Raw genomic sequence first — 26696 nt, forward strand, 5'->3', positions numbered from 1 at the left:
CAGGTTTTCTTTTTCTATATACACATTTAGCTGGTGCACACAATTTTGGTAATTCATATTTTGCTAGAAGAGCACCCATTTCATCTAGGTTTTCCAATATGCTACCCTAAAGTTGACTCTAATGGAATCCATTTTTTTGGGGGGATCGCCCCTTCAGCATATGGAAGTTCCCAGGACCAGGGATCGATGGAACCCATGCCACAGCAGCAACCCCAGCCGCTGCAGTGACAATGCTTGATCCTTAACCTGCTGCACCACAAGGGAACTCCTCTTTTCATCTCTTTTGATTCTGTGGTTATGTGTTATTTCTCATTCCCATTCTTATTAATTTTTCTTTTTTTAAAATCAGGCTCTACACAAGTTTATCTATTTTATTGCTCTTTTCAAAAGAATCAGCATTTGAATTTATCCCTTCTACTTTTTTCTTTTCTTTTTTCTTTTTTTTTTTTTTTTTTTTTTGTCTTTTGTCTTTTTAGGGCCATATGGAGGGGGGCATATGGAGGTTCCCAGGCTAGGGGTCTAATTGGAGCTGTAGCTGCTGGCCTACACCACAGCGGCAGCAATGCCAGATCCGAGCCTGTCTTCGACCTACACTGCAGTTCACGGCAACACCGGATCCTTAACCCACTGAGTGAGGCCAGGGATGAAACCCAAAACCTCATGGTTCCTAGTCAGATTCGTTTCCACTGCACCATGACTGGAACTCCCCCTTCTACTATTTTTAATTTTTCCATGTCATTAATTACAGTTTTTCTCTTTTCTGATTCACTCTTCCTTGCTTCTCTGGGTTTATTTTACGATGCTTTTAAGGTCTTCAAGTTGATTTTAAGTTGTTTAATACCTGCTTTGATTAACAAGAGAGGTAGTTAGGGTTAGATATTTTCAAGTATGTTTGTTGCTAGGTCCAACGGATTTTACCATGAAGTGTTCGTTTTATTGCCTTCTAGACAGTTGGTAACTTTGCATTTGATTTCCTCTTTTGAAGCAGCAGGATTCTTTTCGTTCTGATTTTTACTGGTTTGCTCACGTTCTGGTGCATTCTGTTTTTTTCTCTTGTTAATTTGGACGCTCTATTGTACTTTTCCATTCTCATAATGGTTACCTTACCTTCTCGAGAACTCATAATCAGATGCGTGTTTCTCTGTTATGAATGGGAAAGAAGACAGCAGTGATTTCCTCTCTCCACAAGTCCTTTGTCCCCTGCCCCAATAAACTAAAACCTTAGATTTCTTTTCTCTCCTCCCTACGAATTGCTTTTTATTTACTACCGGACACGAATAGGTCAGTGGTTAGGACTATACGCTCCTTGGGGGTAACTTCTTCCTCGGCTGCGACCTTCTAATCAGGTCTGGGAAGATGTAACTGGACAACCAAACACAGAAGAGCAAATGCTGCAGAGAGGCCACGTATGGGCTCGAATTTCCCTGCCCTTTCCATCGCCTTGAACAGCCCCTGGATGTACAACCGAACAGAGAAGCGAGACCCGCCAAGTCCGGCGCCACCTGCCCCAAAACCGCGATTCCTAGAGGCCTCCCGGCGCGCTGGGCGGCCGAATCGCTGTGCGTCGTGGAGCGCTCGCCTCGCCCCCTGCGGCCCCGGCCTGGGCCACACCGGGCCGGTGGTGCCGCGGGAAGCCGGCGCGGGGCGGGCTCGGCGCGGAGGGGGAGGCCGCGGCCCCGGTTGCGCAGGCGCACACCTGTCCTTGAGGGAGGGTGGGCAGCGCGGGGCGCAGAAACGGCCGGAGGGAAGCTCCGGGTCCAGCGAGGTGAGTCCTTGCTCCCCGGCGCGCGCTGCCGTAGGGATCCCAGAAGGCAGCGGCGGTTTCCGCAGTGAGCACACCCTCCGGCAGCCCTGCGAGGAGCGGAGACCCGACTGCGCGCGTTTGCGCGGAGAGGGGTCTGGGTCCCCCGGGGTCCCGCCCCGTGGGGATGGGGCTGGCCCGGCCCCCCTTACCTCTTCTCCGGATCCCAGGGCAAAGGGAAGCGTGGGGAATTGTAACCGGCCTGGAGAACAGCCTCCTCCCCAAGCTCCCCAAGAGTGGGCCTCTGCCCAGGGCCGTGCGCAGTTCAGCTGGAGGTGGCGCCGGCGGGGCATCACCCTGGGATACAGGCTTCTGCGCTCGTCTTCTTCGGCGCCTCCTTTGTCCTCGGCCAGCGGGCTCTGTGTGCCATTAATTGCCTCTAGGTGCGTCCCACTTCTTTTCCTTAGATTTTCCTGATGCTGGACAGGTTACCCGAGACTAAGTCTTGTCTATAGCAGCCCTGTAACGGACCCCTGCTATAGATCCTGGGCGATTGCCTTGGAGGAAATTTAAATTTTTCTTTTGTTGTGTGGCCGCCATGGAAATTTGAGAAAGAGTGAGGGGGCCTTCTGGGAGGAGGCGGCCTCTCCAGGGCCTCTGAAAGTCACCTTGCTCTGAAAGCTGCTCTGCTCTGAGCTTTTGGAAACTTGGATTTTGCTTCAAACTTGTTTCTTTCCATGGGACCCTGGAACACTTCCTTTTCCCCTGCTGTTTTTCCTGCTATAGCAGTTATCGAGTTGTATGATCTAGCATAGGAAACTCTACATTTCTGTCTACCAGAGTGTAAATTTCTCAAAGATAGTGACTCTTCCTGGAATGGGAACCTGGGGTGGGATGGAAAAGAAAGGATTGAAGGGTGTTCGGCTCCTGGTAGATGCTGAGTGTGCACTTATCACGTGGGGGGAAAAGGATGATCTGTGCTTATGTTACAGTGGTGCCCCTGAAAGACTCCCGCTGGTATGGGCCTTCTCCAGAGCCAGTCCAGGCCAACACGGCTGCATCACTAACAGCAGCTAAAATGCTGGCCCTTCAGGGTACAGGGGATCAAGAGAAGATTATGATGATGGAGACAAGGGAAGAGAAACAGGCCTGGAAGCGTGAGACCGGGCTACGTGGGAACTACTCTCCCAGCCAGGAGATCTTCCGCCAGCGCTTCAGGCAGCTCTGCTACCAGGAGGCTCCTGGTCCCCGAGAGGCCCTGCGCCGACTAAGGGCACTCTGCTGCGAGTGGCTGAGGCCTGAGAGGCACACCAAGGAGCAGATCCTGGAGTTCCTGGTGCTGGAGCAATTCCTGACCATCCTGCCCGAGGAGCTTCAGTCCCGGGTGCGGGGACATCACCCTCAGAGTGCAGAGGAGGCTGTGACAGTGCTGGAGGATTTAGAGAAGGGACATGATGAACCAGGACCACAGGTGGGAAGGGGAACACAGTCCGTTGTGGGAGCCAGCTCAATGACCTGCAGGCTGGACAGAGGGGCAGCAGGAGGGGGACTTGCCAAGTTCAAGCCTCTCGCAGGCCAGGTAGAGCAGTTAATGTGCGTTTCTGTCTGTCTTTTCTACCCTCAAGCCCTGAAGGAGACTCTAGCTCCTCTTCCTTCCCCTGTGCTGACTCTGAGGAGGCTCCCTGAAGTCTCCTTGGAAGCTTTGGTCCCACAGAAACCGAGTGGTGCCTGATCACCTCCAGGTCCCAGGCCCTGCACGTGGACCTGCACAGCAAGAGCCGAGGGAGGAGAAGGCCCCTCTCGGAGCAGCCCAGGAGAAAGCAGGCATCCAGCTCCAGCCTCGGGACACCCGGCCTTTCCCAGAGAGTGGTGAGGAGCAGGACTCTGTGGGGAGGGGGCGTGTGTGTGTCAAAGGGCACAGGATAGGTGCTCAAAAGTTGGCTGAGCTCATCCTGGCCTTACTGTTCTTACCTCTCAGGTGAGAGAGAGCCTTAGCCTGTTTCATTACCCACAAAACTGGGAATAATGAGAGAACCTGCCTTATAAGGAAGCTCTAAGGATTAAATTTCTGTAATATCTGCCTGTAAAGCCTCACCAGCATCTCCTGGCTTTAGAGAGCCCTAAAACAGTTCCAGGAAATAGTTGGTTCACTTCCTGCCTCATCATCTCCACGGCCCCGGACCCCTAGTCCATGATACCTCTGCCCTGGAAATCTTTTTCTCTTTTAACTTTCTCATGGCTCCCCAACCATACTTTTCAGGCTGTAAAAGAGTCCTGAGTGAGACGCAGCCTGTCATCACCTTTATCCACCATCTACTCCCCCATCGGAAAGACCTCTTCAGACTCTCTTATGTCTGTACTTCTACCCTTCAGATTTGCCACAAAAACTTCCTCCCCAGCCTGCATCCATCCTCATCAGCATCCTCTCCTCTAGCCCTGAGGCGACTCTAGACTGAGAGCCTCAGGACCACACACTGTCCTCACTTTGTCCTTGCTGGGCGCCGTAACCTCATGAACCATTGGATATGTGACATGAAATATGTTCCTAATCGAGAAGATTCTATTCAATACTTGGTTTGGCACCACAACACCACCACCACCACCAGACAGAAGCATCTGAAAATTCAAATTCCTATTAGCAGCAAAATGGGAAAAACTTGAACTGGAGATTAATCTTAGAGTTTGTTTCAAAAGTATCTTTTTACTTCCCAGCACTTCCTTGCCTTTCATGCAGACTTTTGCCTGCCTCCTTTATTTTTGTTTTCTACGTCTCTCTTCAAAGCTAACTATTGTTTGATGTTTTTTTAAGCGAGCATATTTCAGATTTCTTTAACCACAAGCATTCAACCTGGGGAAAAAATGTATTTTTTAAAGTCTTGAGTTATCTTACAGCAATTGCTCTTTGTCTTCTTTAGACTATAGATAGTGTTACAGTTAAAACACAAAAGGCAACTATAGCCACTTGTGATGGAGCATGATAATGTGAGAAAAAAGAATGTATGCATGTATGTGTAACTGGGTCACCTTGTTGGATAGCAGAAAATTGACAGGACACTGTAAACCAGCTATAATAGAAAAAATAAAAATCATTATTAAAAAAAAAAAACACACAAAAAGCATCATAGGTGTTTTAGGAACGAAAAGGCAAAGCACTGGGTGTTTCTGTCGTGGCGCAGTGGTTAAAAAATCCAACTAGGAACCATGAGGTTGTGGGTTCGATCCCTGGCCTTGCTCAGTGGGTTAAGGATCCGGTGTTGCCGTGAGCTGTGGTGAGGGTCACAGACTTGGCTCAGATCTGGTGTTGCTGTGGCTCTGGTGTAGGCTGGTGGCTATGGCTCCGACTCGACCCCTAGCCTGGGAACCTCCATATGCCACGGGAGTGGCCCTAGAAAAGGCAAAAAAAAAAAAAAGAAAGAAAAGTCAAAGCACTTTTTTCTTCCTCTTTTAAGGAGCAGGTCAAAGTGAAAGGCAGAGAGCACAGGGCAGGCAGGAGGCCCAGGACAGGCAGTCATCCCTCAAATAAAAGAGCCAGCTGCTTAGGGACCCTTTTCTGTGGCTACAGATTTGCAGGACATGGAATGACTGGGAAGAGGTGAAGGTTTCAGAGTCAGGAGGAGAAGGTGCCTTAGGAGCCCTTGTGCCTTTTCCCTCACTGCCGCGCTTTCTCATTTTCCTTTTCCTGCACGATGTTGGTGGATCACTCCACAGTTTCTTGATGATACTATTTTTTCCTATATTTTTAAAGAGTAAATCCTAAAAAGAAGGCCATGCCTTGAAATTTCTTTTCTTTTCTTTTTCCTTTTTTTTTTTTTTTTTTTTTTTTGGTCTTTTTGCCTTTTCTAGGGCTGCTTCCTGCGGCATATGGAGATTCCCAGGCTCTGGGTCTAAACGGAGCTGTAGCTGCCAGCCTACACCAGAGCCACAGCAATGCAGGATCCAAGCCACATCTGCAACCTACACCACAGCTCACAGCAACACCAGATCCTTACCCCACTGAGCGAGGCCAGGGATCAAACCCTCAACCCCATGGTTCCTAGTCGGAGTCGTTAACCACTGAGCCATGACAGGAACTCCTGAAATTTCAAATGACAATTTTGTAATGTTCCAATAAGGAACTATTAGAAAAAACAGATAAGTGGCAGGAGGGAAGAAAAAAGGAAGCAAACTTTTCCACTGTACAGCCCCATCACCAAGAGACAGCCATTGTTCATATTTAAACAAATAGCCTTCCGACTTTTGTCATGTTTAGATTGAATATTTTTAAGCTTTTATTTTCATGCCATAAATCCTAATCTAAGTGTCATTTCTCCATATATCCAGAACAGGTATATTTACATTTTCAATCAGTTATTGCAGAAGATGATGCAGAGCCCGAGGACAAAGGGTCATTGCCACAGCCGCCCATTGCTGAGGTGGAAGCACAGGTGCTCAGGGAAAAACTCACCTCCAGCACCTCTACGTTTGAAGGTGCCTCGGAAGCTGAGGCCCCTTTCGAGGAGCAGCAGAGAAATCTCAGAGGGGAGAGACCGCGGCGGCCCCCCGCCCGGGGGAAGAGCTTCGGGCAGATGGTCGTCACCCATAAGACACCTCCCCCAGGGAAGAAAGATCACGAATGCCTTGAATGTGGTAAAGCCTTCATTTACAACTCACACCTTATAATCCACCAGAGAATTCATTCCGGAGAGAAACCCTATAAATGCAGTGACTGTGGGAAAACCTTCAACCAGAGCTCAAACCTCATTCAGCATCAGAGAATTCACACAGGAGAGAAGCCCTACGAATGTCGTGAATGTGGGAAGGCCTTCAGGTGGAGCGCTCACCTCGTTCAGCATCAGAGGATTCATTCGGGGGAGAAGCCCTTCGAGTGTAATGAGTGTGGGAAGGCCTTCAGTCAGAGCTCCTATCTAAGTCAGCACCTGCGAATCCACAGCGGAGAGAAGCCTTTCCTATGCAGAGAATGTGGGAAGGCCTACAGGTGGAGTTCAGAGCTTGTGAGGCATCAGAGAGTTCATGCTGGGAAAGAGCCCTTCGCGGGGACCCAGGGGAGAAAGCCTCCAGACAGAACTGGGCTTTTGTCTAATCAGTTTTAGGACTAGAGTCCATAAACGTTTAGGCACCTTAAGATTTTTCCTGTGTCTTTCTTGATTTAGGAAAAACTCTTTATCTAGTCCCACGTGCAGGTCATCACTCCCTCTGTTTGAGATGCATGTGCCAACCAGCACGCCTTTGGCTGTGAGTAACGGCCAAGATGCCAACTTCGGCAGGGTTCCGGGCCTGGCACAGGGCAGCCGCGCAGGCAGTGGCCGCTCTATGTTAGTATTTTTTTTTTTTTTTTTTTTTTTGTCTTTTTGCTATTTCTTTGGGCCGCTCCCGCGGCATATGGAGGTTCCCAGGCTAGGGGTCGAATTGGAGCTGTAGCCACCGGCCTACGCCAGAGCCACAGCAACGCGGGATCCGAGCCGCATCTGCAACCTACACCACAGCTCACGGCAACGCCGGATCGTTAACCCACTGAGCAGGGGCAGGGACCGAACCTGCAACCTCACGGTTCCTAGTCGGATTCGTTAACCACTGCGCCACGACGGGAACTCCTATGTTAGTATTATTATGAATGGATCTTTGCTCCTGGTCCTTCCTCAGCCCCGTACTGATCTGCCTCTTGGGGCATGAGACAGAAACCACACTAGTTATTTGAACAGGGAAAGTTTAATATAAAGACATGCTAACTAGCAAAAGGATGACCTGTCAAAGGAGATTCAGAGGTCGTAAATGATAGGGGAATAGCCGCATGGGAAGCAGCTTTCCCACGGGCTGAGGAAAAGTACCCAAGGAAGAAGCAAACTTAGGAGACACGCTCCCCCACTCCCCCCGCCGCCCCCCCCACACACACACGGGGCCCAAGACGCACGGACAGGCATGGCTACTGGTCCGTACAGGTTTGCACCAGCCACGTGTACACACCTTTTCACCAGCCTGTGCTGAAACTGGCAATGGGGAGAGTGTTCACGCCATGAAAGTCAGTGAACACTACAAAGCAGGGCTTTTTTTAAAAAAACAACTTGTTAAATATTGACCAACATGACACTGGCTGGTGAAGTTCAAGGCGCTGCAGGCCAGAGCAGGAAGCCCCTGGTCGAGGTGCCCGTGAACTCAGCAGAGGACGGGTGCCAAACCATAAGAACAAAAAGGGAAAACTGCCAGAACCAGGAGAGGCCCCTTCCTCCTTGCCTTGTCCCTCTGGTGTCCTTTACTGGCAAAGCCTGACACTGTGCCAGCTGGCAGAGGGGAGAGGAGGACGGGCCCAGCTTGGTGGCAGAGAGCAGGGCAGACGTACCGGCTTGGCGTCAGGAGGCAGTTCCCTGCGAACAGGCCGCCGTGGTACAAGCTCCTTCCCCCTCAGGACCTCTGTCCTCATTCTCTGCTCCCTAACCCCCCACTCCTCCCAGATAGGACGGAAGTCAGCCTTTACTTTTTCTAGATCCCCACTTAAATGTCACCTCTCTGGGAGAGGCGTTTCCTGAGTCTCACATACGCGTTTTCTTTCTCTCTCACACAGATGTCCAAACACGAGCAGGTGATCAGCAAACTAAGCCCACAGGCCAAATCCAAGGCCAGCCGTGCCTGTTTTTTTATACTCCACAGCTAAGAATGGTTTTAACAGGGTTTTTTGTTTGTTTGTTTGTTTTGTCTTTTTTTGCCATTTTTAGGGCCGTTTCCATGGCATATGGAGGTTCCCAGGTTAGGGGTCAAATCAGAGCTGTAGCCACCAGCCTACGCCAGAGCCACAGCAAAGCGGGATCGGAGCCATGTCTGCAACCTACACCACAACTCACGGCAACGCCAGATCCTTAACCCACTGAGCAAGGCCAGGGATCAAACCCAAAACCTCGTGGTTCCTAGTCAGATTCATTAACCACTGAGCCACAACGGGAACTCCTTAACAGTCTTTTAAATGTAAAATGCATGTGGCCCACAAAGCCTGAAACACTTACTTCGGGCCCCTTACGCAAAGTTTGCCACGTCCTGGTCTAAGGGTCAGCTCAGTTTAGTTTCACCCGCTACTTCAGGGACCCACCTCACTCCGTCCCCTGGCCTAGGATGTACTTGCAGGGCTAAAGCTGGATCATCACCGTATTCCTGTTCCAGCTGCCAGCAAGAGTGAAGGAACGGTCTCAAGGACAGTTTCCTTTTCAGCAGCTGTCACAGAAGGTGCCCCAGTCTTTTGGTGAGGATTCAGTTACACAGCCACATCGAGCAACCAGGGAAGCTGGCAAACACCTCCGGCAGGATGGCAGTTGGCCCAGTTAGCACCGTGGAGAAGGAGGAACAAATTGGGGAGGACGATGAGCCCTGCTCCACCCCCAGGAATGTTCTACCAATGGACAGGGGAAGAAGAGTCCTGTCTCAGAAAGAGAGCAGAGCAGGAGCTGGGATGGGACGAGGGGTCAGGGTACAGATTAGAGCTTGGGCCTTGGTGGGCTACTCCAGAAATAGCCTTCATTCTGGCTGTAGCTACCCCCCCCGCCCGCCCCCCCCCCACGTATTTGTCACTCTAAGAAAAGCTGAAGCCAGAAAAAATATTTTGTAGGCAAAACGTTGACCCGAAGGCATCTCTTTTGACTTTGTTAGTACAAAAGAAGCTATTCCAACAACAGAGGTTCTGTACACTTAGTCTGATGGTGTTACAGGAACTAGTTCCTTATCCAGGAGGGGTTCCCAGGAGTTAAAGGTGCCATGCTTGGCCAATCATTATCTGTTCTTTCTGTGTGTGCATGCCCGGCTCACAGGTGCATTCTGGAATTCACTGACAGCAGGAAGTTCTCCCAAATGGGCAGCTGAATAGAGAAAAGAACTTGTACCTGCTATGTGGTCTTTTGTCCACAGGAGCAGACAGAGGAAGAAACAGACGTTTCCTGTTCTTGGGAAGCGGACAGGCAACCTGAGGAAGCCATGTTAACCCTTTTGATAGAGATTTCAGAGCAGATACAGTACTGGGTACTGGTGACGTGGTCTGGAGAAGTGGGTACTTAGGTACTTGAGGGCAGAGACCACGGGGGTTGGTAAGAAATAGACCAAAGAGTGTCCCCTGCCTACCAGGTCCAGAGCTGCTTGTTTATTCCATGCACATCTAGGGAAAGCTCTCCCATCAGAAGGAAATGCAAGGTGCACGTGTGAGCAAGTACTTTTATACCCACAGAAAGAGAACAGGTTATGCTTTTGCAAACTGCAATTCCTGGACCACGAGCAGTGGCTTCTAATATAGTGAAACCAAGGTCATGGAATAATTGCAGTTAGAACAGTTTCATTTACAGGAGCTTACAGTTTCAGGGGAGTTCTTGTCTGTGTTATCTCTTTCTTTGGCTCCACCAGGAAAATCTTGGAAGCGGAGAGAGGCACAAGCAAGAGAGCCCCGGCAGGAATGAAGATGTGGACTATTCAGGAAGCTGCTGCTGCAGGGACTTGCAGGCCAAGGCAAGGAGTTTGAGCATCTGATAGAGCAGGAGGCTCTCCTTGGCCCATCTTCCTGCTGCCAGCTTACCCTTGCACCCTGGTCTTCTGGGGTGTGGCCACTGAGCAGGGCAGGCCCCTCAGACGTTGCTCCTGGCCTGGGGGCGGGAGCGGTCAGTGGAGGGAGAGTGCAGCACTTCTCTCCGGGAGCATCTTGAAGGGTTAGCGCATTTTCTGTCCTGGTCAGCAGATGTGTATTGAGCAGGATGATGGCACCGCCCCCTCCTTGCCAGCACCACGTGCTGCGCTGTAGTTGGGAGAACCTGTCTCAGCAGCAATGGCCAGTTCAACAATGCAGGGGCTGGGGAGGGGGGGTGTGCTGTCTGGAGGCAGGAAGCGGATACAGATCCCGAAGCTCAGTACTCACTGACGCCTGTGTGTGGGAGTCCACTAGGGCTGCCCTAACAAAGTGGATGGACTGGGTGGTTTAAACAATAGAAGTTTATTTTCTTAAGATTCTGGAAGCTAGAAGTCCAAGATCAAAGTGTCGATAGGGTGGGTTCTTCTGAGGCCTCTCTCCTTGGCTTGCAGATGTCCACTGTCGCCCTGTGTCTTCACTGGTCTTCCCTCTCTGCCCATCTGTGGCCTGATTTCCTACGACGGGGGCACCAGTCATGTTGGGTTAGGGAGCACCCTAATAACTTCATCTTTAACTTCATTACCTCTTTTCAGATGCCATCGCCAAACGCAGTCATTCTGAGGTGCTAGAGGTGGGGACTTCAGCATGAATTTTGTGGGGGGACACAACTCAGCCTCGAGTAAATCATTTGATCTCTCCTAGTCTCAGCTTTCTCCTCTGTGAAAAGGGGGGGAATAATGGTACCGGTCCATGAGTGGTGATGGTGGGGATTAAATGTGATAACGCTTTGCCCAGGGACAAGAACAGGTAGATTCTTAATAGAAATTATCTTATATTAGTGGTATGAAATTGTTGAAGGGCAACAGTGTCCTGAGTTATGTGTGGATATTCCAGAATCTAAAAAACCAGCCAGGGAGTAAGTTAAGCAGAGAAGGGGAAAAAAATGTGATAAACACTTCTTATGCACCTTGATATCCCCAATCCATAAAAAAGCAGTGAGAAGAGAAAGAGACGTGTCAGTTAGTGACTGTGGTGGATGCCAAAGTGTGCCCCCCCCATTCCCCTTCACAGCAGGCACAAGTGCTGTCTGCTGACAGCTGTCCCTCACCAGGAACTGCCCTAGGCTAAAGCTGCCTCACCTGAGTTTCTAAGCCCTCCCAGGAGCAGCCCACATCCAATCCATGGGGCTTGGGCTTGAGGGTTGGAGAAAAGGAGAGAGCTTCAGAGACCTGGCCACCCTTCTCGACGGGAGACTTCTCTGAAAGGTCCTCCCAAACTTCCCTCAGGTTGATGAAGGCTTTGGCGGCAGCTGCATCACCATTTAACTTCTCTCTCGGCCCAGCCCGTGGCCCCTTTTCTCTCACAGGCGCTCCCAAGAGCATTCCCCAGCACACTTCCCGCGCCTGCACCCTTTCAAAGTCTGCTTCCCAGGGATCTCAACCTCTGAAAATTAGAAGCACCAAATAAATAAACAGAGTAAAGAGATGTGGGGGGAGTGAAAATTGCCTGGATTTTTAAGTCATTAATTCTTTTTTTTTTTTTGCAAGTCATGAATTCTTAGAGAAGCCACAGGTCTCTGCCTGTCCTGCTCTTTTGTCTGTCATGCATCAAAGCATCCGTTTATTTAGGTATCGATTCATCGCATCCCGAGTGCCTTACCAGGAAGAGGTTTACAACCGAGGGGGGGGGGAAACAGGTAGACAGGGAGTTGCCTATGTTGGGGTGCGAATCCCCCCCCCAAGCTGCTATGGGAGCACACGGGAGAGAGTGTGCATCGGAGCACAGTGCTGCAGGCATGATACGGATACCGAGGATGAGCAAGGACCAAGGACGAGGGGGAGAGAGGACAGAAGGGGAGAGAGTTCCGGACAGAAGGTACACCGCGGCGAAAGGCCAACAAGAGTGAGGGAACGTTGTTTTGCTGTGCCTTTAAGCTCCTCTCCGTCCCCACCACAGTCCAGCCCAGAGGAGGAGGGCACCACCAGCTGATCGAGGACACAGAAGCATTTCTCTCCTTTCCTGATGATATTTTGGGTCATCTGTGACCCAGACCTCTGCCCACTTCAACCCACAGCGGCCCCCTTAGCAGAAGGCTGATCAACTCTGCCGACCCCGAGCTCATGCTCCACACCTATCTTCTTAGTCCCTCTGCCAGCCTGGGAGGACAGGGCTTCTTCCTTCCTTCTGAAGCTACACCTGCCTTCTGGACCTTGCGTCTGTCTCTTCCCACTGCCACTAAGTTAAATTATAATGATTCGTTGTTAGATAATGATCGTAATAGGCCTGGTTGAAGTCCGAAACAGCCTGGGCCGCGGCAAATCCTCCATAGACATCTAGGACCGGCGGACTAGGTCCCACCCGGGGACGTAGAATGTCCTCAGAAACGACAGATAGCGGCGGCCTGAGAGACACCGGCCCCGGTCCCGACCCCAGGACTTGACACTGGACCCGCCGGCCGCGCGCTCAAGGCGAAGAGCCCACCCCAGGGCCGCTCCGACCTCAGCCCTCGGCCCCGCCTGGGCCCTGGCAGGAAGGCCCCCGGGGGCCTCGACCAAGCAGCGCGGCGCCCCACCCCGGGCCCCCCGCCCGCCGGCTCGCGCACACACTCGGGGCTCCCGGCTTCCGAGAGCGGCCGCAAGGTCAAGGCCCGGCGCCCGGCTCGGTGCGGCTCCTACCTCTTGTCCCCGAGGCAGTGGCAGCCAAGCGCTTTCGGCGACTTCTTGGAGATTCGGCGGCGCGGGCAAAGTTGGGTCCCCCGGTGAAAACACTGCCTGCAAAGCGTGGTACAAGTCAGTCAACACCAGCGTTCTCGTCGGCGGCACCGCAGGAGTGATGGGAGTCGCAGCCGAGTCCCGGTGCGACGCCCGGGGCTGGAGACAAAGACGTGGCAGGGAGTGGAGAGGGTGAGCTGGGGTCCTGGGGCTCGTGGAGAGGGCTGCGCCTGCCCGGTCGGCCGCTGCTCCCCAGCTCCCAGCCGGCCGTCCTCCTTCCCTTCCGTGCATCCTTCCCAGCTCTCGCGGAGGATGCAGCCACCCCGCTTCGTGGGAGAACCGAAGCCTTCTCACCTACTCTGCTTCCTACTCCGCAGCGCCGACAGCTACTCGATAGCCCAAGTCCCCACCAGCCTCGTAGCGCTCAGCCCCGTGCCTCGCACAAGTCCCTTTGAGTCGCCGGCGCTCAGCAAGTGGTGGATGAATGCGCAGGGACCCGTGTTATTGAGGCCCTCGCCCTCACCAGAATCGCCCCCCACCCCCACCCCAACGCCCCGCCTCCCACTGGATTTTACTGAGGCTCTGGCTCTCGTCCATTTTCAGGGGTTTACTCAGGCGGGTAGTCTTGGCATCGCTTCTTTCCCAAAGTGAGAGTTGTGATGAGGGAGAGGTGATGGGGTCCAAGGATGGGGTTCACATGGCCCGTGAACTCCCTGAATTTAGGTTCACGTGAGTTTTTCTTTTTCTTTTTCCCTCCCCCATCGGCTGCATGCACATTTTTCTAGGCAGAGCTTTCCTGAGTTTCAAAGAAGATCCCAGACCTAACAACCTTAGGAACCTGCCTTGGACCAGGAGTCACTTAGAAGAACATGAAAAAAAACAAAAACCTTAGACAGCAATAATAAACACCAGCTCAGAAATCTCTGCAATAAGGTGATAAAAAAAAAAAAACCAATCCAACGAAGATCCAGACTCTTACATTGTTAATCATGAAAAGCTAGATAAACGTAACACTTGCCCTGTTATGAAAGATAAAGGATCTCACCAAGCAAAGCAGATCGACAGAGTGAACAGCTTATGCAAAACGAGAAGCTAACAAGTGCATGTTGGGGTACAAGCTAACGGGGAAATGGAGATGGCAGGAAACTGGCACACAAAGTCATAGTAAGACCACAATGCAACTGTACTTTGGAATATAAACATTAGAAAGGCATCAAATCAGTAAAATTACAAAGAAATCTTTATTTACCTGAAGTGTTAGTACACCAATAAAACCGTTTAACTAGGGAGGATGAAAATGTACATGAACATTGCTGCAAAAATTCTGAAGAGTATTGCTGGGTATCGTGCTAGGTCTTGGAGATTGTGAGGCCTGGTGTTTTTACCAGGTCTAAAATTAAGAAAACTCACCTCTTTTCTCTCCTTGATAGAATTCCACTTGTACAAAATTATGACTACCAGTCATAACTATAAAATGGTTTGATTCTGGCTCCCAAGTAAATTTAGGGGGAGGAGCAAACAAGGAAAAGTCATCTTCCTGAGATAGCGGGTGGGGTGGGCAAGGGCAGGGAAGGAGGTTACAGGATGTGTGTGTTGTGTATGTGACAAGGTGGAAGGTAACTTCACTCATCAGAACTCCTCTTGAGAAAGCACTCGTGTAGGGTGGAAGATTGTTCTTACAATGTGAGATGAGACTTCCCTCCCCTAAGAATATGATCAGGCACAACAAAAGCTGATCACTAAATTGCCTTCTAGTGTTCCAATGAGTGGTTTGTTAACTGAAAGGCCTTTTGCTGAGCAGTGGGTTTCAGTAGGCAATGGAGCTGGGGGGTGGAGGAGGGTGGACTGAGTATCTGGCAAAAAAAAAAAAAAGAGCCAAGGTGACAGCCCTGAGAAGGGAAGACGAAGAGACAACTCTTCAGTGGCTGTTTGGCCAAGAAGGGACTTCTGAGAACAAAATGCCTGCTAGGATATGAACCCCCTTCTCCACCTGTTATACACCAGCGTCTTCAGGAAAGTCCACATGACTCAGGGATATGCTTGTGTGAGGGGAAGCATCCTTGCTGGAAGGCGAGCTCCCCATCATGGGCTGGCAAGGGATGAGTATGCAAATAAAACATTCAAACCCAGGAATTGGCAGGCGATAGGTGACATTCAGGTTTCATGTGAGAAAGGTATGTTTGGCTGTAATTCCACTTGAGCTTGCACAGTGAACAAAGGAATGAGAGCACACTGAACTTGTAATCACTCTACGGAAAGAGGTAAGTTAAAGAACTTCTGCTAAAGTCTGACTACTAGAGGCAGAGGTACCTAGAAGGATGTGGAAACTGTGTAATCAACTGTTTTATTTGTACAGCCCTTAGGCATGAACCTGGGGGGACAAATATCGGGGTACAGAATAAACCTACTTGTGACGAAGGACATGATTTAAATCCATTCTATTCAAATTCAGGTAGTAATTCATAACAGAAAGAAAACGTCAAAGGATTTCCAATAAGGCAGTAACACACACACCCGTCCCCAGCACAGCCCAGCAGTCAGGAGCACTGCTGTTGGTCAGGCACCAACCAGCTGTGTGACTGCAGGCAAGTTACCTGACACCTCCCCTGCCCCTCACCTTTCAAACTGGGGACAACTACCCACATCCCTGATGGCTGTGTGGCTCTGTAAATTAACTAAAAAGCATTCAACTGAACACTTAAAATAGACGAATTTTAGGGCGTATAAATGATAGCTCAATGTAGTTTTTTTTTTTTTTATTTAAAGAGAGTACCCACATTATAGAGAGGATATGAAAGTAAAACATAAAGAGTCTGGCACTGTGACTGGCACAGGTAAAAATTCAATAAATACTAGTAATTAGTAGTAGCAGAATAAAGAGATTAAAGAATAGAACACTGATACGTAAATTTTTTAAAAAAGAAGGAATCATTTGGGCTGGTTGATACTTGATTGTTCAGTTCAACTGCCCTCATTTTACAGATAAGAACATTAGGGACCAGCAGCTGAAGGCCTCATTAGATCTAGTTGTAAGACCAGACCCCAAGCCTACTGGATCCCCACCAATGCGATCCCCACCCAGCACCCACTGCCTCAGAAACTGTGACAAGTAAAAATTTGAGAGTGTGTTTCCTTAAAGAAAAAAAAAAAAAAAACCATAGGAGAACACAGAAAACTCATGGAGAGGGGTTAAAGAAAGAGAATTCCAAGATCCAGGGCCAAATGAGAAGAGGCTGTCGCATCCTGGCCTATCAGCCAGGGCCCCCGGCAGGGGTGCCCACGTCATCAGAGCTTAAGTGCTTTGTCATGGCAGGGTCCTGGCCAGTCATCACTGTGGGCAGGTGCCTGGTCACAATGGAGCTACGCAATCCTCTTTGCTACTTCCTGACACAGGATCTGTCAGCAGCAGCAGGAGCTGGGGCCAAAAGCAAATGCAGCAGTGTTCTTGGGAGCAGTTAGTCTGAGCGGCCCTGAAGTGGCGAATAGCTTGGAGAGAGCCAGAAGGGCTGCTGCCCAGGCGGAGTCGTCGGGCCCCCTTGTTTCTCCCCCAGCCTTGCTAGTCAGCCCCTCTGGATTCTGGAGGCCTTGGCTTACCAGCCTGTAAATTACCTGTCAGTTTCCTTCATCAAGGCACCCTCTTCAGATGAGGGGGAAGCCTAGCAGATGTGAGATGACCCCAGCTTCCTGCTTCTTCATGCATGCTGCCATCTCCTAAGGGCATGTCTGGCAGGTTTTTCAGCTAATAAAACTTAATAAATTATTTCAGTGCTAAATAGTGGACAAGAGCGAGGGGTATCTTCGAGGCCATGATTTTAATGTTTCAGGGGATAATAGTCAAGGAGTCGACTCTGTCTTTCTTAGGAGGTAGTACAAGCACACTCCATTTTTCCTAAACAGCAACCGTTTGGGCTGGGCGGCTGGTACAGAGCCCGAATATTACGTGATCCGCGAGGGGAGGGGGGAAGAAGAGAAGGAAAAAGGGACAGAGGAGAATGAAGGCCTGAAAGAGCTCTTATGACTTAGCTCAGTACACGGAAACGTCCTGAATGGTTCCTAAAAGTGCCTCATCCTTTTCGACCAACTGGTTGAATAAAAATCAGTAAAAGGGCAGAGGAGGTTCTGTCCAGTCATTGGATCTAAGAACCTGGGGTGCAGATTAAGAACGAGAAGTCTGACTTCCGCTTTCCTGGTCTGCACATCATTCCACACAGTGAACACTCTGATGTCGGAGGAGGTGAGAGCTCCGGCTAAAGGTCTTCTGACATTCCTGGCACTCGTAAGGCTTCTCTCCGGTGTGAATTCTCTGGTGTATGATCAGCTGGGAATGCTGGCTGAATGTCTTCTCACACGCCTTACATTCATAAGGTTTCTCTCCAATGTGAATTTTCTGGTGGAGAAGCAGCTCAGAGTTATCCCAAAAGGTTCTGGCACATTCATTGCACTGATGAGGTTTCTCTCCCGTATGAATTCGCTGGTGGACAATAAGGTGCGAGGTCCGCCTAAAAGCCTTTCCACACTCGAAGCATTCGTAGGGTTTCTCTCCCGTGTGAATTCGCTCGTGTCTAAGAAGTTCGGAGTTGCCCCTAAAGGCCTTTCCGCATTCCTTACACACGTAGGGCTTCTCACCAGTATGAATTCTAATATGCCTAATAATCTCTGAGTTCTGGCCAAACGTTTTCCCGCATTCGTTGCATTCATATGGTTTGTCTCCTGTATGAGTTCTTTGATGCCGGATGAGCTCAGAGCTCTGGCCAAAGCCTTTCCCACATTCATTACAGAGATAGGGTTTTTCTCCAGTGTGAATCTTCTGGTGTCTAATGAGGCCTGAGCTATGCTTGAAGGCTTTGCCGCACTCATTGCATTCATGGTATCTTTCTTCGGTGTGGATGCGCTGATGCTGAATAAGCTGTGAGCTGACCCTGAAGGTCTTCCCACATTCGTTGCACTCATACGGTTTCTCCCCAGTGTGGATCCGCTGATGCAGAATGAGGGCCGAATTCTGACTGAAGGCCTTACCGCATTCCTCACATTTGTAAGGTCTCTCTCCAGTGTGAATTCTATGATGGTGGATGAGGTGTGAGCTCTGAATGAAGGCCTTTCCGCACTCATTACAAGCAAAGGGTTTCTCTCCAGCATGAATTCTCAGATGCCTTCGAAGGCTTGAGTTAGTTCCGAATGTTTTTCCACATTCTTTGCATTCAAAGGGTTTCTCTCCACTGTGAACTCGCATATGTTGAATGAGATGTGAGTTCTGATTAAAAGCTTTCCCACATTCTTTACACGAATGAGGCTTTTCTCCCCCAGAACTTCTATGCGTTTTGTTAGGTCCTAAATGCTGCATGAAGTTTTGGCCAGAAGCAGCCAATGTGCCAGCTGCCTCTGCGGCCGCGTCTCCCTGCGGTAGAGCTGGGCTTGGGCTGAGGCTGCACGCTTGCTCGCCCTCATCATCCTCCTGGTCTTCCTCGCTTGAGGGTGACTTCTTAAAGATGATCAACCCTGAGGCCAAGTGCCTCTCCTCAGGAGCCACCTGCTCCATAGCCTCTTCTGCGGGTGCTCTGGAAGGCCCCTCCAATGTGGCTTCTTCACACGCTGCTCCAAACTTGTGACCCTGGAAAACCACCTTTGGAAATGTGTCTAAAATTGCCCCACGTGGCTCAGATTCTTCAGAAATTTCTTCCTTGGGAATTACCTCCTTGGTCTCAGTCCCCATCTGACAATCTGAAATGAGAGAGGGGAAGTCTGTGAAGTGGCTGAATCACAGCTAAACGAAGCTCATGCTCGGGAGTATGGAGCTTGACAGGGTCCTGACAGCACTCAAAACACTCCTAGTAGCTGGTGAGATTAGAGGATGCTGCTGAAGAGAAGAAAAAGATGCAGGACCATGGTGGACACGCTCAGCAAAGAGCAGACGCTGACTGAAGAGTGAGAGACATCATCAGAGGAAGGGATTTAAGGAGAGAAACAGGAAATGGATGGGAAGACAATGCTGGTAAAAGTTCCATAATATTAACAGCGAGTTGAGACAGAACCTGAGGTCCGTAAGGAAGACACTGAAGGAGAATGGTGACCATACTGACAGATGGTATTTGGAAAAGAAGGGGCAAAAATGACTAATAACTTTCGGTTTATACAGGAAGTAACCAGAAATGAGGAGCAAGACAAACTATCTTTTTCTGTATGTCTGTTTATTCTTGTTTGTTTTTTCCTTTTTAGCTAAGCCCACAGCATGCAGAAGTTCCCGGGCCAGGGATCGAACCCAAACCTCAGCAGCAACCCAAGCCTCAGCAGGGACAACGCCAGGTCCTTAACCCTCTGAGCCACAGAGGAACTCCAAGAAGAACCGTCTTTAGCCCCGTCCTGCGGCGGTCGCCAGCTCTACAGAACAGGGGACTATGTATTACCCATTCCAAAGGTTAACGTGACTTAGCTACGCTGGCACAGAAGTAACCACCCCGGGCTCCCTTACATCTGGATGAACGTTACAGCTTCATTTTCTCCGGATGATTATTAAATTGTATCAATACCTAATTTTCCCTATTAATTTGAAATGCCTCCTATACCACAGTCTAAAATTCCATATATATCTGGGTCAATGTCCTAACTCATTCGGTTTTATTGAGCTATTCCCTCTCTAACACCAAACTGCTCAACCTACTATAGCTTTAAATTTTTTTAATATGTTAAGAGATAATTTTCTCTCATTAGTCTTTTTCAAATATTTCCTGTCTATTCACATATTTTTCCAAATAAAATTTAGTATAATTTTGGAAAATTTCCAAATTTACCCGGATGTTTTTATATCCACCATGTCTCTGCAGTCAAATGCTCTAACACTGAGCTATACCCTCATCATGTCTCTGTATGTCTTCTCTTTTAGTGAGTTTTTCTTAAATTCTCCAACGTGTGTGTGTAGAAAGAGAGAGAGTGCAATGCTGTTGATTTTTACATACTAACGATTGGTCCCTTTATACAATTTTCTCAGCATTTTTTTCAATCTTAAAGCCTATACTTTTTTATTTTTTCTTTTTAGGGCCACACCTGCAGCATATGCAAGTTCCCCGACCAGGGGTCAAATCAAAGCTGTAGCTGTCAGCCTATGCCACAGCCACGGCAATGCCAGATCCAAGCCGCATCTGCAACCTACTCCACAGCTCACAGCCACGCCAGATACTTTAACCACTAAGCAAGGCCAGGAATCAAACCCACATCCTCACAGATACTAGTCAAGTTCGTAACCCACTGAACCACAACAGGAACTCCTTAGAGCCTACACTTTTAAAAAAAAGTTCTAAAAGGCTGTGATAAAGATGTTTAGCTCTCTATCCTAATTTCCATTCTTCCTCACCTCTTCAGCAACAGTAATGAATTTATTTTTGTAGCAATAAGTCTACCTGAAGAAACACATTCTCAGCCTTCTTTGCAGCTACATTGGGCCAATGAGGCAACTTCTGGCCAATGAGACAGTAAAATGCATGTGAGAGCAGGAGGGCCTTCTGGGAAATCTCCCTGGGGTGAGGGGATACACTTCTTCACCCTCTTTCTGTGCTGTGCCTGGGGCGCGAGGTGACAGCTAGAGTGCCATCTTGGACCGTGAGGACACCAATATACCCTACAATGGGACCAGAACAGGAAAGAATCTGGGTCCCTGATGACTCTCTGGAGCTGCCATACCAGCCCGCAAGGCCTGCCTCTGGACTTCTATTACCTAAGAAAGAAATAAGCTTTCTCCTTGCTTAAGCCATTATGGTTTTGTTTTGTTTTTTTAATTTATGAAGCCAAACTTGCTCTTAATTGGTACGATGGCCTCAGGGATTTCACTGCCCCCTTAGAGAAGTACAGTCCCAATGCTGTGGGAATGAGCCTGGCTTCTGATCGGGGAGTAGGCAACCTGGAGCTGACGTTGAAGAGGCCCTTGGCTGAGGGCAGTGCGCCTGGGCAGCACAGCAAGGCTGAGGAGTGTTAACTGTGGAAGAGGATTCTCAAGCGGGCGTGGGCAGCCATGGGACTGCCTTCTTACAATGCAGAGTCATGGAAGAGCTTTTAAGCCACGGAGTAACACAGCTCATGGTCAGATCAGCATTTTGGGTAGAGGCACACTAGTGGCCGTTTAGTTCTTTGTGCTACTCCTCAAAATGACCTGGAATCTTCAAATTTCCCCCATTCAGGGCCTTCTCTAATTTTCCTGTGGAATAAGAGTAGACACCCCAAAATCGGATTTCTCCTTTCTGTTGAAATTTTTGAAAATTATAGATAATGTGTACCTATATAGCTCCAGGGGTTCACTGTAGAGAATGTGAGTTGGGAAGCACTGTCTTAAGTAAATTTGTCTAATCTTAGCCAAGTTCCACAAGCTGGCATTTCAGTCCCTATCAGCTTCTGACCCCTCTCTGGCCTTTCCTCTTCACCCTCATCTCTCCTATCCTAACTTCTTTTCCATCATCTAATTCCATACAAAGTTGGCATTCATAGAACCTATACCTGTCCCACACCATATGACAAAATCACTGGTCCACAGTAAAACAAGATGCAAGACATAGAAGTTAAGTATGTATCTATCGATCCCCAACTTCAAGACCTGGTTCAAAATTCTAATCCAGAAAGTCCTCCCCAATTAAATCAGCCCCTCTGATTATTCTCTCTCTCTCTCTCTTTTTTTTTTTTTTTTTTGTATTCTTATGGCTACACCCATGGCATATGGAAGTTCCCAGGCTAAGGGCTGAATCAGAGCTGCAGTTGCCAGCCTACGCCATAGCCACAGCAATGCCGGATCCAAGCTGTGTCTGCAATCTACACTGTAACTCACAGCAATGCCGGATCCTTAATCCACTGAGTGAGGCCAGGGATCAAACCCATGTCCTCATGGATACCAGTTGGGTTCATTACCCCTGAGCCACAATAGGAACTCCCTATCCTTTTACTTGGCATTCCATTAGTCATACAATATGAAGGCCACTTGCTAAATATTGTTTTATAGCCACTTTCTCATATACAAATCAAAGCCACCTTCCATTTGGTTAATTTTGCCAGAGGCCTGGCCACACATCAGCCCTCAAACTCATACGGAAATACTTCACTACTCATAGCCCAAATTCAAATTTTCAAGCATCATTTCCTATATGCATGTTTCTCTCATCCTCATTTTTCTAAGTCTGAAGTTAGTTGTTTCTGGAAAGTGATAAGACAGATGCACCATCTGAGAAGGAGGCTGACCAACTCTTGGTCCCTGGTCTGGGAGATGACAAGCATCCACTGGGTCCCCATAGTTCAGAACAGGGTCTTCAACTCTGCAGACTTGGATTTGTTTTTTTTCTAATGCACCTGAGGAGAACAGACTCAGAAGTCCTCATTCTCAAAATAATAATGTATAAACCAAATATCCACCTATTAATTAAACACTAGAAATAAAACATCAAAAGAGCCAAACTGCCTACAGGAGAAGGCACACAGAACCCTAAAAATTGCTTAGCAGACTTGCAATCATAGCAGGAAAAAAAAATTTTCTTTTAATAAACAATCCTTAAATGATGATTCTTGCTCTGGACTTAGGTTAGATGCATAAGAGTCAACTGGAAAATCTTTAAAAATACTAACTTCCAGGTCCCATCTCAGACCTCTCAGAGTCAGAGATCTCCACGGGTAGGCCAAGGGATGTGTATTTGGGTGGGAGGGTGCACAGCCACGGCATACAGACGTTCCCAGGTTAAGGGTCAAATCAGAGCTGCAGCTGCCAGCCTACACCACAGCCACAGCAACACCAGGTCCAAGCCGCATCTGCGACCCATGCTATGCTGCAGCTTGTAGCAATGCTAGATCCTTCACCCACGGAGCGAGGCCAGGGAACCCACATCCTCATGGATACTAGCCAGGTTTGTTACTGCAAAGCCACAACGGGAACTCCAGGATGTGTATTTTTAACAGGTGATTGTGAGAGCCTACGAGGTTTGGAAACCACTGTGTAAGACAGTGTGAATGACTGGAGTCGCCCCATTCTCAGCCTGGTGCATCTACCTCTTCCAAGATCTGGTCCACCACGGAGATCAACACAGGTGAAGCAGCAGGATTACAGACGCACTGCCAGTTCTTGCTCTGACTTCTTTTTTCCTACCCGCCGTCTTGACACCCGCTCCTACCCACCCCTACCTTAAACTTCCGGAGCAGACAGGGAATATATAACACAACTGACTAAATAACATTTCCGCTTATCAGACTGACCCTAATTCCTGCGCCTAGACCTGAGTCAGCCCAAACTGCCTAAAGCAGAGTTTACAACAATATCTTGGGGTAACGATATGACTTAATCTTCTGAACTTATCTGCCAAAAATCATACGGTGATTTGTTAGTAAAAAATAATCATTAAATAATCTATCCGCTGACGGTCTGATCAGGTCTTTTTAAAGTTTTGTTGAAAGCAAAGATTGGGACTTGAGTTATAAAAGACACAGAAATCATTTACTTCCTTAACAAAGTGTCCCTCTGTGTGGTGCTCCGGAGGTTTTTCCACCCCAGAGTGATACACCACAGGGAAATTACAGAAGGCGTGGGTAGAGATGTATCTTTCTTTGGTCAAGGAGGAAAAGAGCAATTGTGAAAGAAGAGCTGAGAAAAGAAAAGTCAACAGGCCACAGGCCCATTCTCAAGCAGATGGCTGGTAGGAAAAGGTACAAACTGAAGTCAAGATTCCAGAGACTGATTTGCATTTGAAAAGCACTACACTCTCGGGTGTTACAGGAAATGTTTGTGGACCCACACCCTTCGTTTGAGGACCACTGCACCACAGCATTCCGGGCAGAACACGGGGTGAGCAAAGCCTGAGAGGCTGGCAAGTCCGAGAGAACAGAAAGAACATTCTGACCTCAGTGCAGCATGCGCAGAGGTAGGGTAGACCGGGAAGGAGAGAAGGCAGGTGAAGGTGTACCGACGTTCTGGAGAATGAAGATGGGCAAGTACTAGGAGCTAAACAACATAACAGATGTGATCCTGTGACACCTGCCTGACGGTGCTGACTTTCTCCAGCAACACTTCTGACAGCCCCAGAGCAGCCTGGGAATCTGGGGACACATGTGTAGAAGAAGGAGGGAGTGAGGGACTTGAGGATATTAGCCAGCACACAGCTGAGATGACTCTTACAGAGAGGGTGAAGGTCATGGGGAGCTCACGGAACCAAGGGCGGGAATGCTGCAAACTGCATGAGGCTCGGTTCTGAAATGCTACAGTTTATAATATACCAAAAGGAATACCCTTTGAAATGATTCAAATTCATGATGAAAAACCTGATGAAACATTTTGGATGTCAACTCAGAACCACTTCAGGGGACAGAAAAACTTTTCAGATTACTTTAAGAGGTATTTAAGCAAAAAAGTCTGCAGTGGCCTTGCTCTTTGCAGGAGAACAACAGCTCCAGTTGGGAGCCGCGAGAGAGTGTCCCTAGTCAAATTCATATGATCCCCTTTGCCAAGCGACCATTCCATACAGCAGAAATAATTGGTTCAGGAATGGACAAATGCCTTCATCTGGGTCAATTTTTTTTTTTTTTTTTTTTTTTTTTTGGTCTTTTTGCCTTTTCTTGAGCCGCTCCCGCGGCATATGGAGGTTCCCAGGCTAGGGGTTGAACTGGAGCTGTAGCCACCGGCCTATGCCACAGCCACAGCAACGCAGGATCCGAGCTGTGTCTTCGACCCACACCACGCTCACGACAACGCTGGCTGGATCCTTAACCGAGCGAGGCCAGGGATCGAACCCGCAACCTCATGGTTCCTAGTCGGATTCGTTAACCACTGCGCCACGATGGGAACTCCTGTGTCAATAATCTGAGGAGATGTGCTAAGAGCGTCTGGGACTCGTTGTCTGCCATCCTGCGTGAACCACGGGGAAAGATTTCTATCGAGTGTTGCCCCAAACCACTGTTGCCATTTCACGGGCAGCCGTGGATGAAGGCAAGCATAGCTGAGAAAATTGTGAAGCCAAGACCACTAGATTCAGTCAATCCTGAAACCATTTTACCTCTTGACTTCCAATTAAGAGAGCTTATATACTTGTTTTTTTTTTTAAAAAACTCTTTTTTTTTTTTGGTCTTGTTGCTATTTCTTGGGCCGCTCCCACGGCATATGGAGGTTCCCAGGCTAGGGGTCCAATCGGAGCTGTAGCCCCCAGCCTAAGCCAGAGCCACAGTAATGCGGGATCCGAGCAGCGTCTGCAACCTACACCACAGCTCTCGGCAGCGCCGGATCATTAACCCACTGAGCAAGGCCAGGGACCGAACCCACAACCTCATGGTTCCTAGTCAGATTCGTTAACCACTGCGCCACAACGGGAACTCCGAGCTTATATACTTGTATTTTGTAAGCCAGCCTGAGTTGTATTCCGTTACTTACAGACAAGAGCATCTTAAAAAAAAAAAAAAAAAAAAAACCTTCCTTAACTTCTGAAAGGTCAGACCCTACCAAGCACTCAACATTTGTAACAACATTTGTAACACTCCTCACCAAAGTCTTCAGCAACAACAGCAGGAAAGAGGCTCTTCCCTGGTCCTCTGAACCAGCACTTCATTCACCTCTTTCTTTGTGCTACAGTTATCATGTCACATCCTGTTCATTGCTCTCCTCGGGCTACAGGATAGAAACCTCACAGGGCTAATTGCCACCCACCCCACCCCCGTCAGGCCCCCAGTCTCCCCATCTTCTGTCCTACCCTCGCCAGTGACTGCTGGAAGCTGCAGTCATGTTTAGGGTCCTGCAGCTCAAATACTTCTCTTTTTTTGCTTTTTAGCGCCCCACTTGAGGCTTATGGAAGTTCCCAGGCTAGGGGTCTAATCGGAGCTGCAGCTGCTGGCCTATGTCAGAGTTACAGCAATACCAGATCCAAGTCGAGTCTGTGACCTACACCACACCCCACTAAGCAAAGTCAGGGATCAAACTTCCGTCCTCATGGGTTTGCTACCACTGAGCCACAACAGGAATTCCCTTATTCTTTTTTTCTGACTGCACCTGCAGCATGCAGAAGTTCCCAGGGTCAGGGATGGAAACTGCACCACATCAGGGACCCAAGCCCCAGCAGTGCCAACACGGGATCCTTAACCTGCTGAGCCACCAGGGAACTCCCAAACACATCTTACTCTTTAAAGCTTCTTTGCCTTTGAGAACAGGTTCCTGCAATACTATTGCCCACCTTGTGCACTTAACAAACATCTACAAGACTCAGCTCAAACATGAAGTGTCTTCCATTCTCCTTCCCTGTCCCCAAGAGTCCAATTTGCAGTAGTTACTTCAATGTACTGTTAGCCTATTTTCATCTCTGCTTCTCCTTCTTTAGACCTTGAGTAAAGATGGTGGTCTATTCACCTTGATAGAATCCCAGTGCCTAGCACATTTTGGATACCTGGTAAATAACTGTTAAATAAGTTGGTGTAAATGTCTTATCTACATAAATCTGTGACATCCTTGAGGACTAACTGGATATTTCATTCATTTTTGTATCTAAAGAGCCTAGAACAGGATCTGACACAGCTGATGTCAATAACTATCTGTAGAAATAAGTTCCTGCTCCCAATCTGGATGACATTTAATTAAAGCACCAGTACCCTCCTTTCGTCTGTCCTCCTCTCCTGGTTCCCACAATCAAGAAGGCTCTATTAACTCTACGCTCAAACCTGTCTCCTT

General features: G+C 48.8%; 2 protein-coding genes across 16 annotated transcripts in view; one reads left to right on the top strand and one right to left on the bottom strand.

Annotated features, from left to right (window-relative positions):
• RABEP1 (rabaptin, RAB GTPase binding effector protein 1) overlaps window positions 1-26696 on the bottom strand; it is a 265953-nt gene that overhangs the window by 228753 nt on the left and 10504 nt on the right. For 3 of the 7 annotated variants that reach the window (XM_021067731.1, XM_021067732.1, XM_021067730.1), the window contains exon 2: window positions 13004-13099. In XM_021067731.1, coding sequence (XP_020923390.1) covers window positions 13004-13099 — 96 coding nt within the window. Of the gene's footprint in view, window positions 1-13003; window positions 13100-13393; window positions 13516-15462; window positions 18758-26696 lie in introns of those variants that run through there. The other 4 variants (XM_021067741.1, XM_021067740.1, XM_021067733.1 and 1 more) reach the window with 3 other exon arrangements.
• On the top strand, window positions 1044-6864 carry ZNF232 (zinc finger protein 232). Of its 9 annotated transcripts, none has more exons than XM_021066110.1 (4): window positions 1044-1765; window positions 2835-3320; window positions 3484-3610; window positions 6062-6864. In XM_021066110.1, the coding sequence occupies exons 1-4, from the start codon at window positions 1409-1411 to the stop codon at window positions 6829-6831; spliced, it is 1740 nt and encodes a 579-aa protein (XP_020921769.1). In that variant the 5' UTR covers window positions 1044-1408; the 3' UTR covers window positions 6832-6864.

This window comes from Sus scrofa, chromosome 12 (assembly GCF_000003025.6).
Source record: "Sus scrofa isolate TJ Tabasco breed Duroc chromosome 12, Sscrofa11.1, whole genome shotgun sequence".
Classification (NCBI taxonomy): domain Eukaryota; kingdom Metazoa; phylum Chordata; class Mammalia; order Artiodactyla; family Suidae; genus Sus; species Sus scrofa.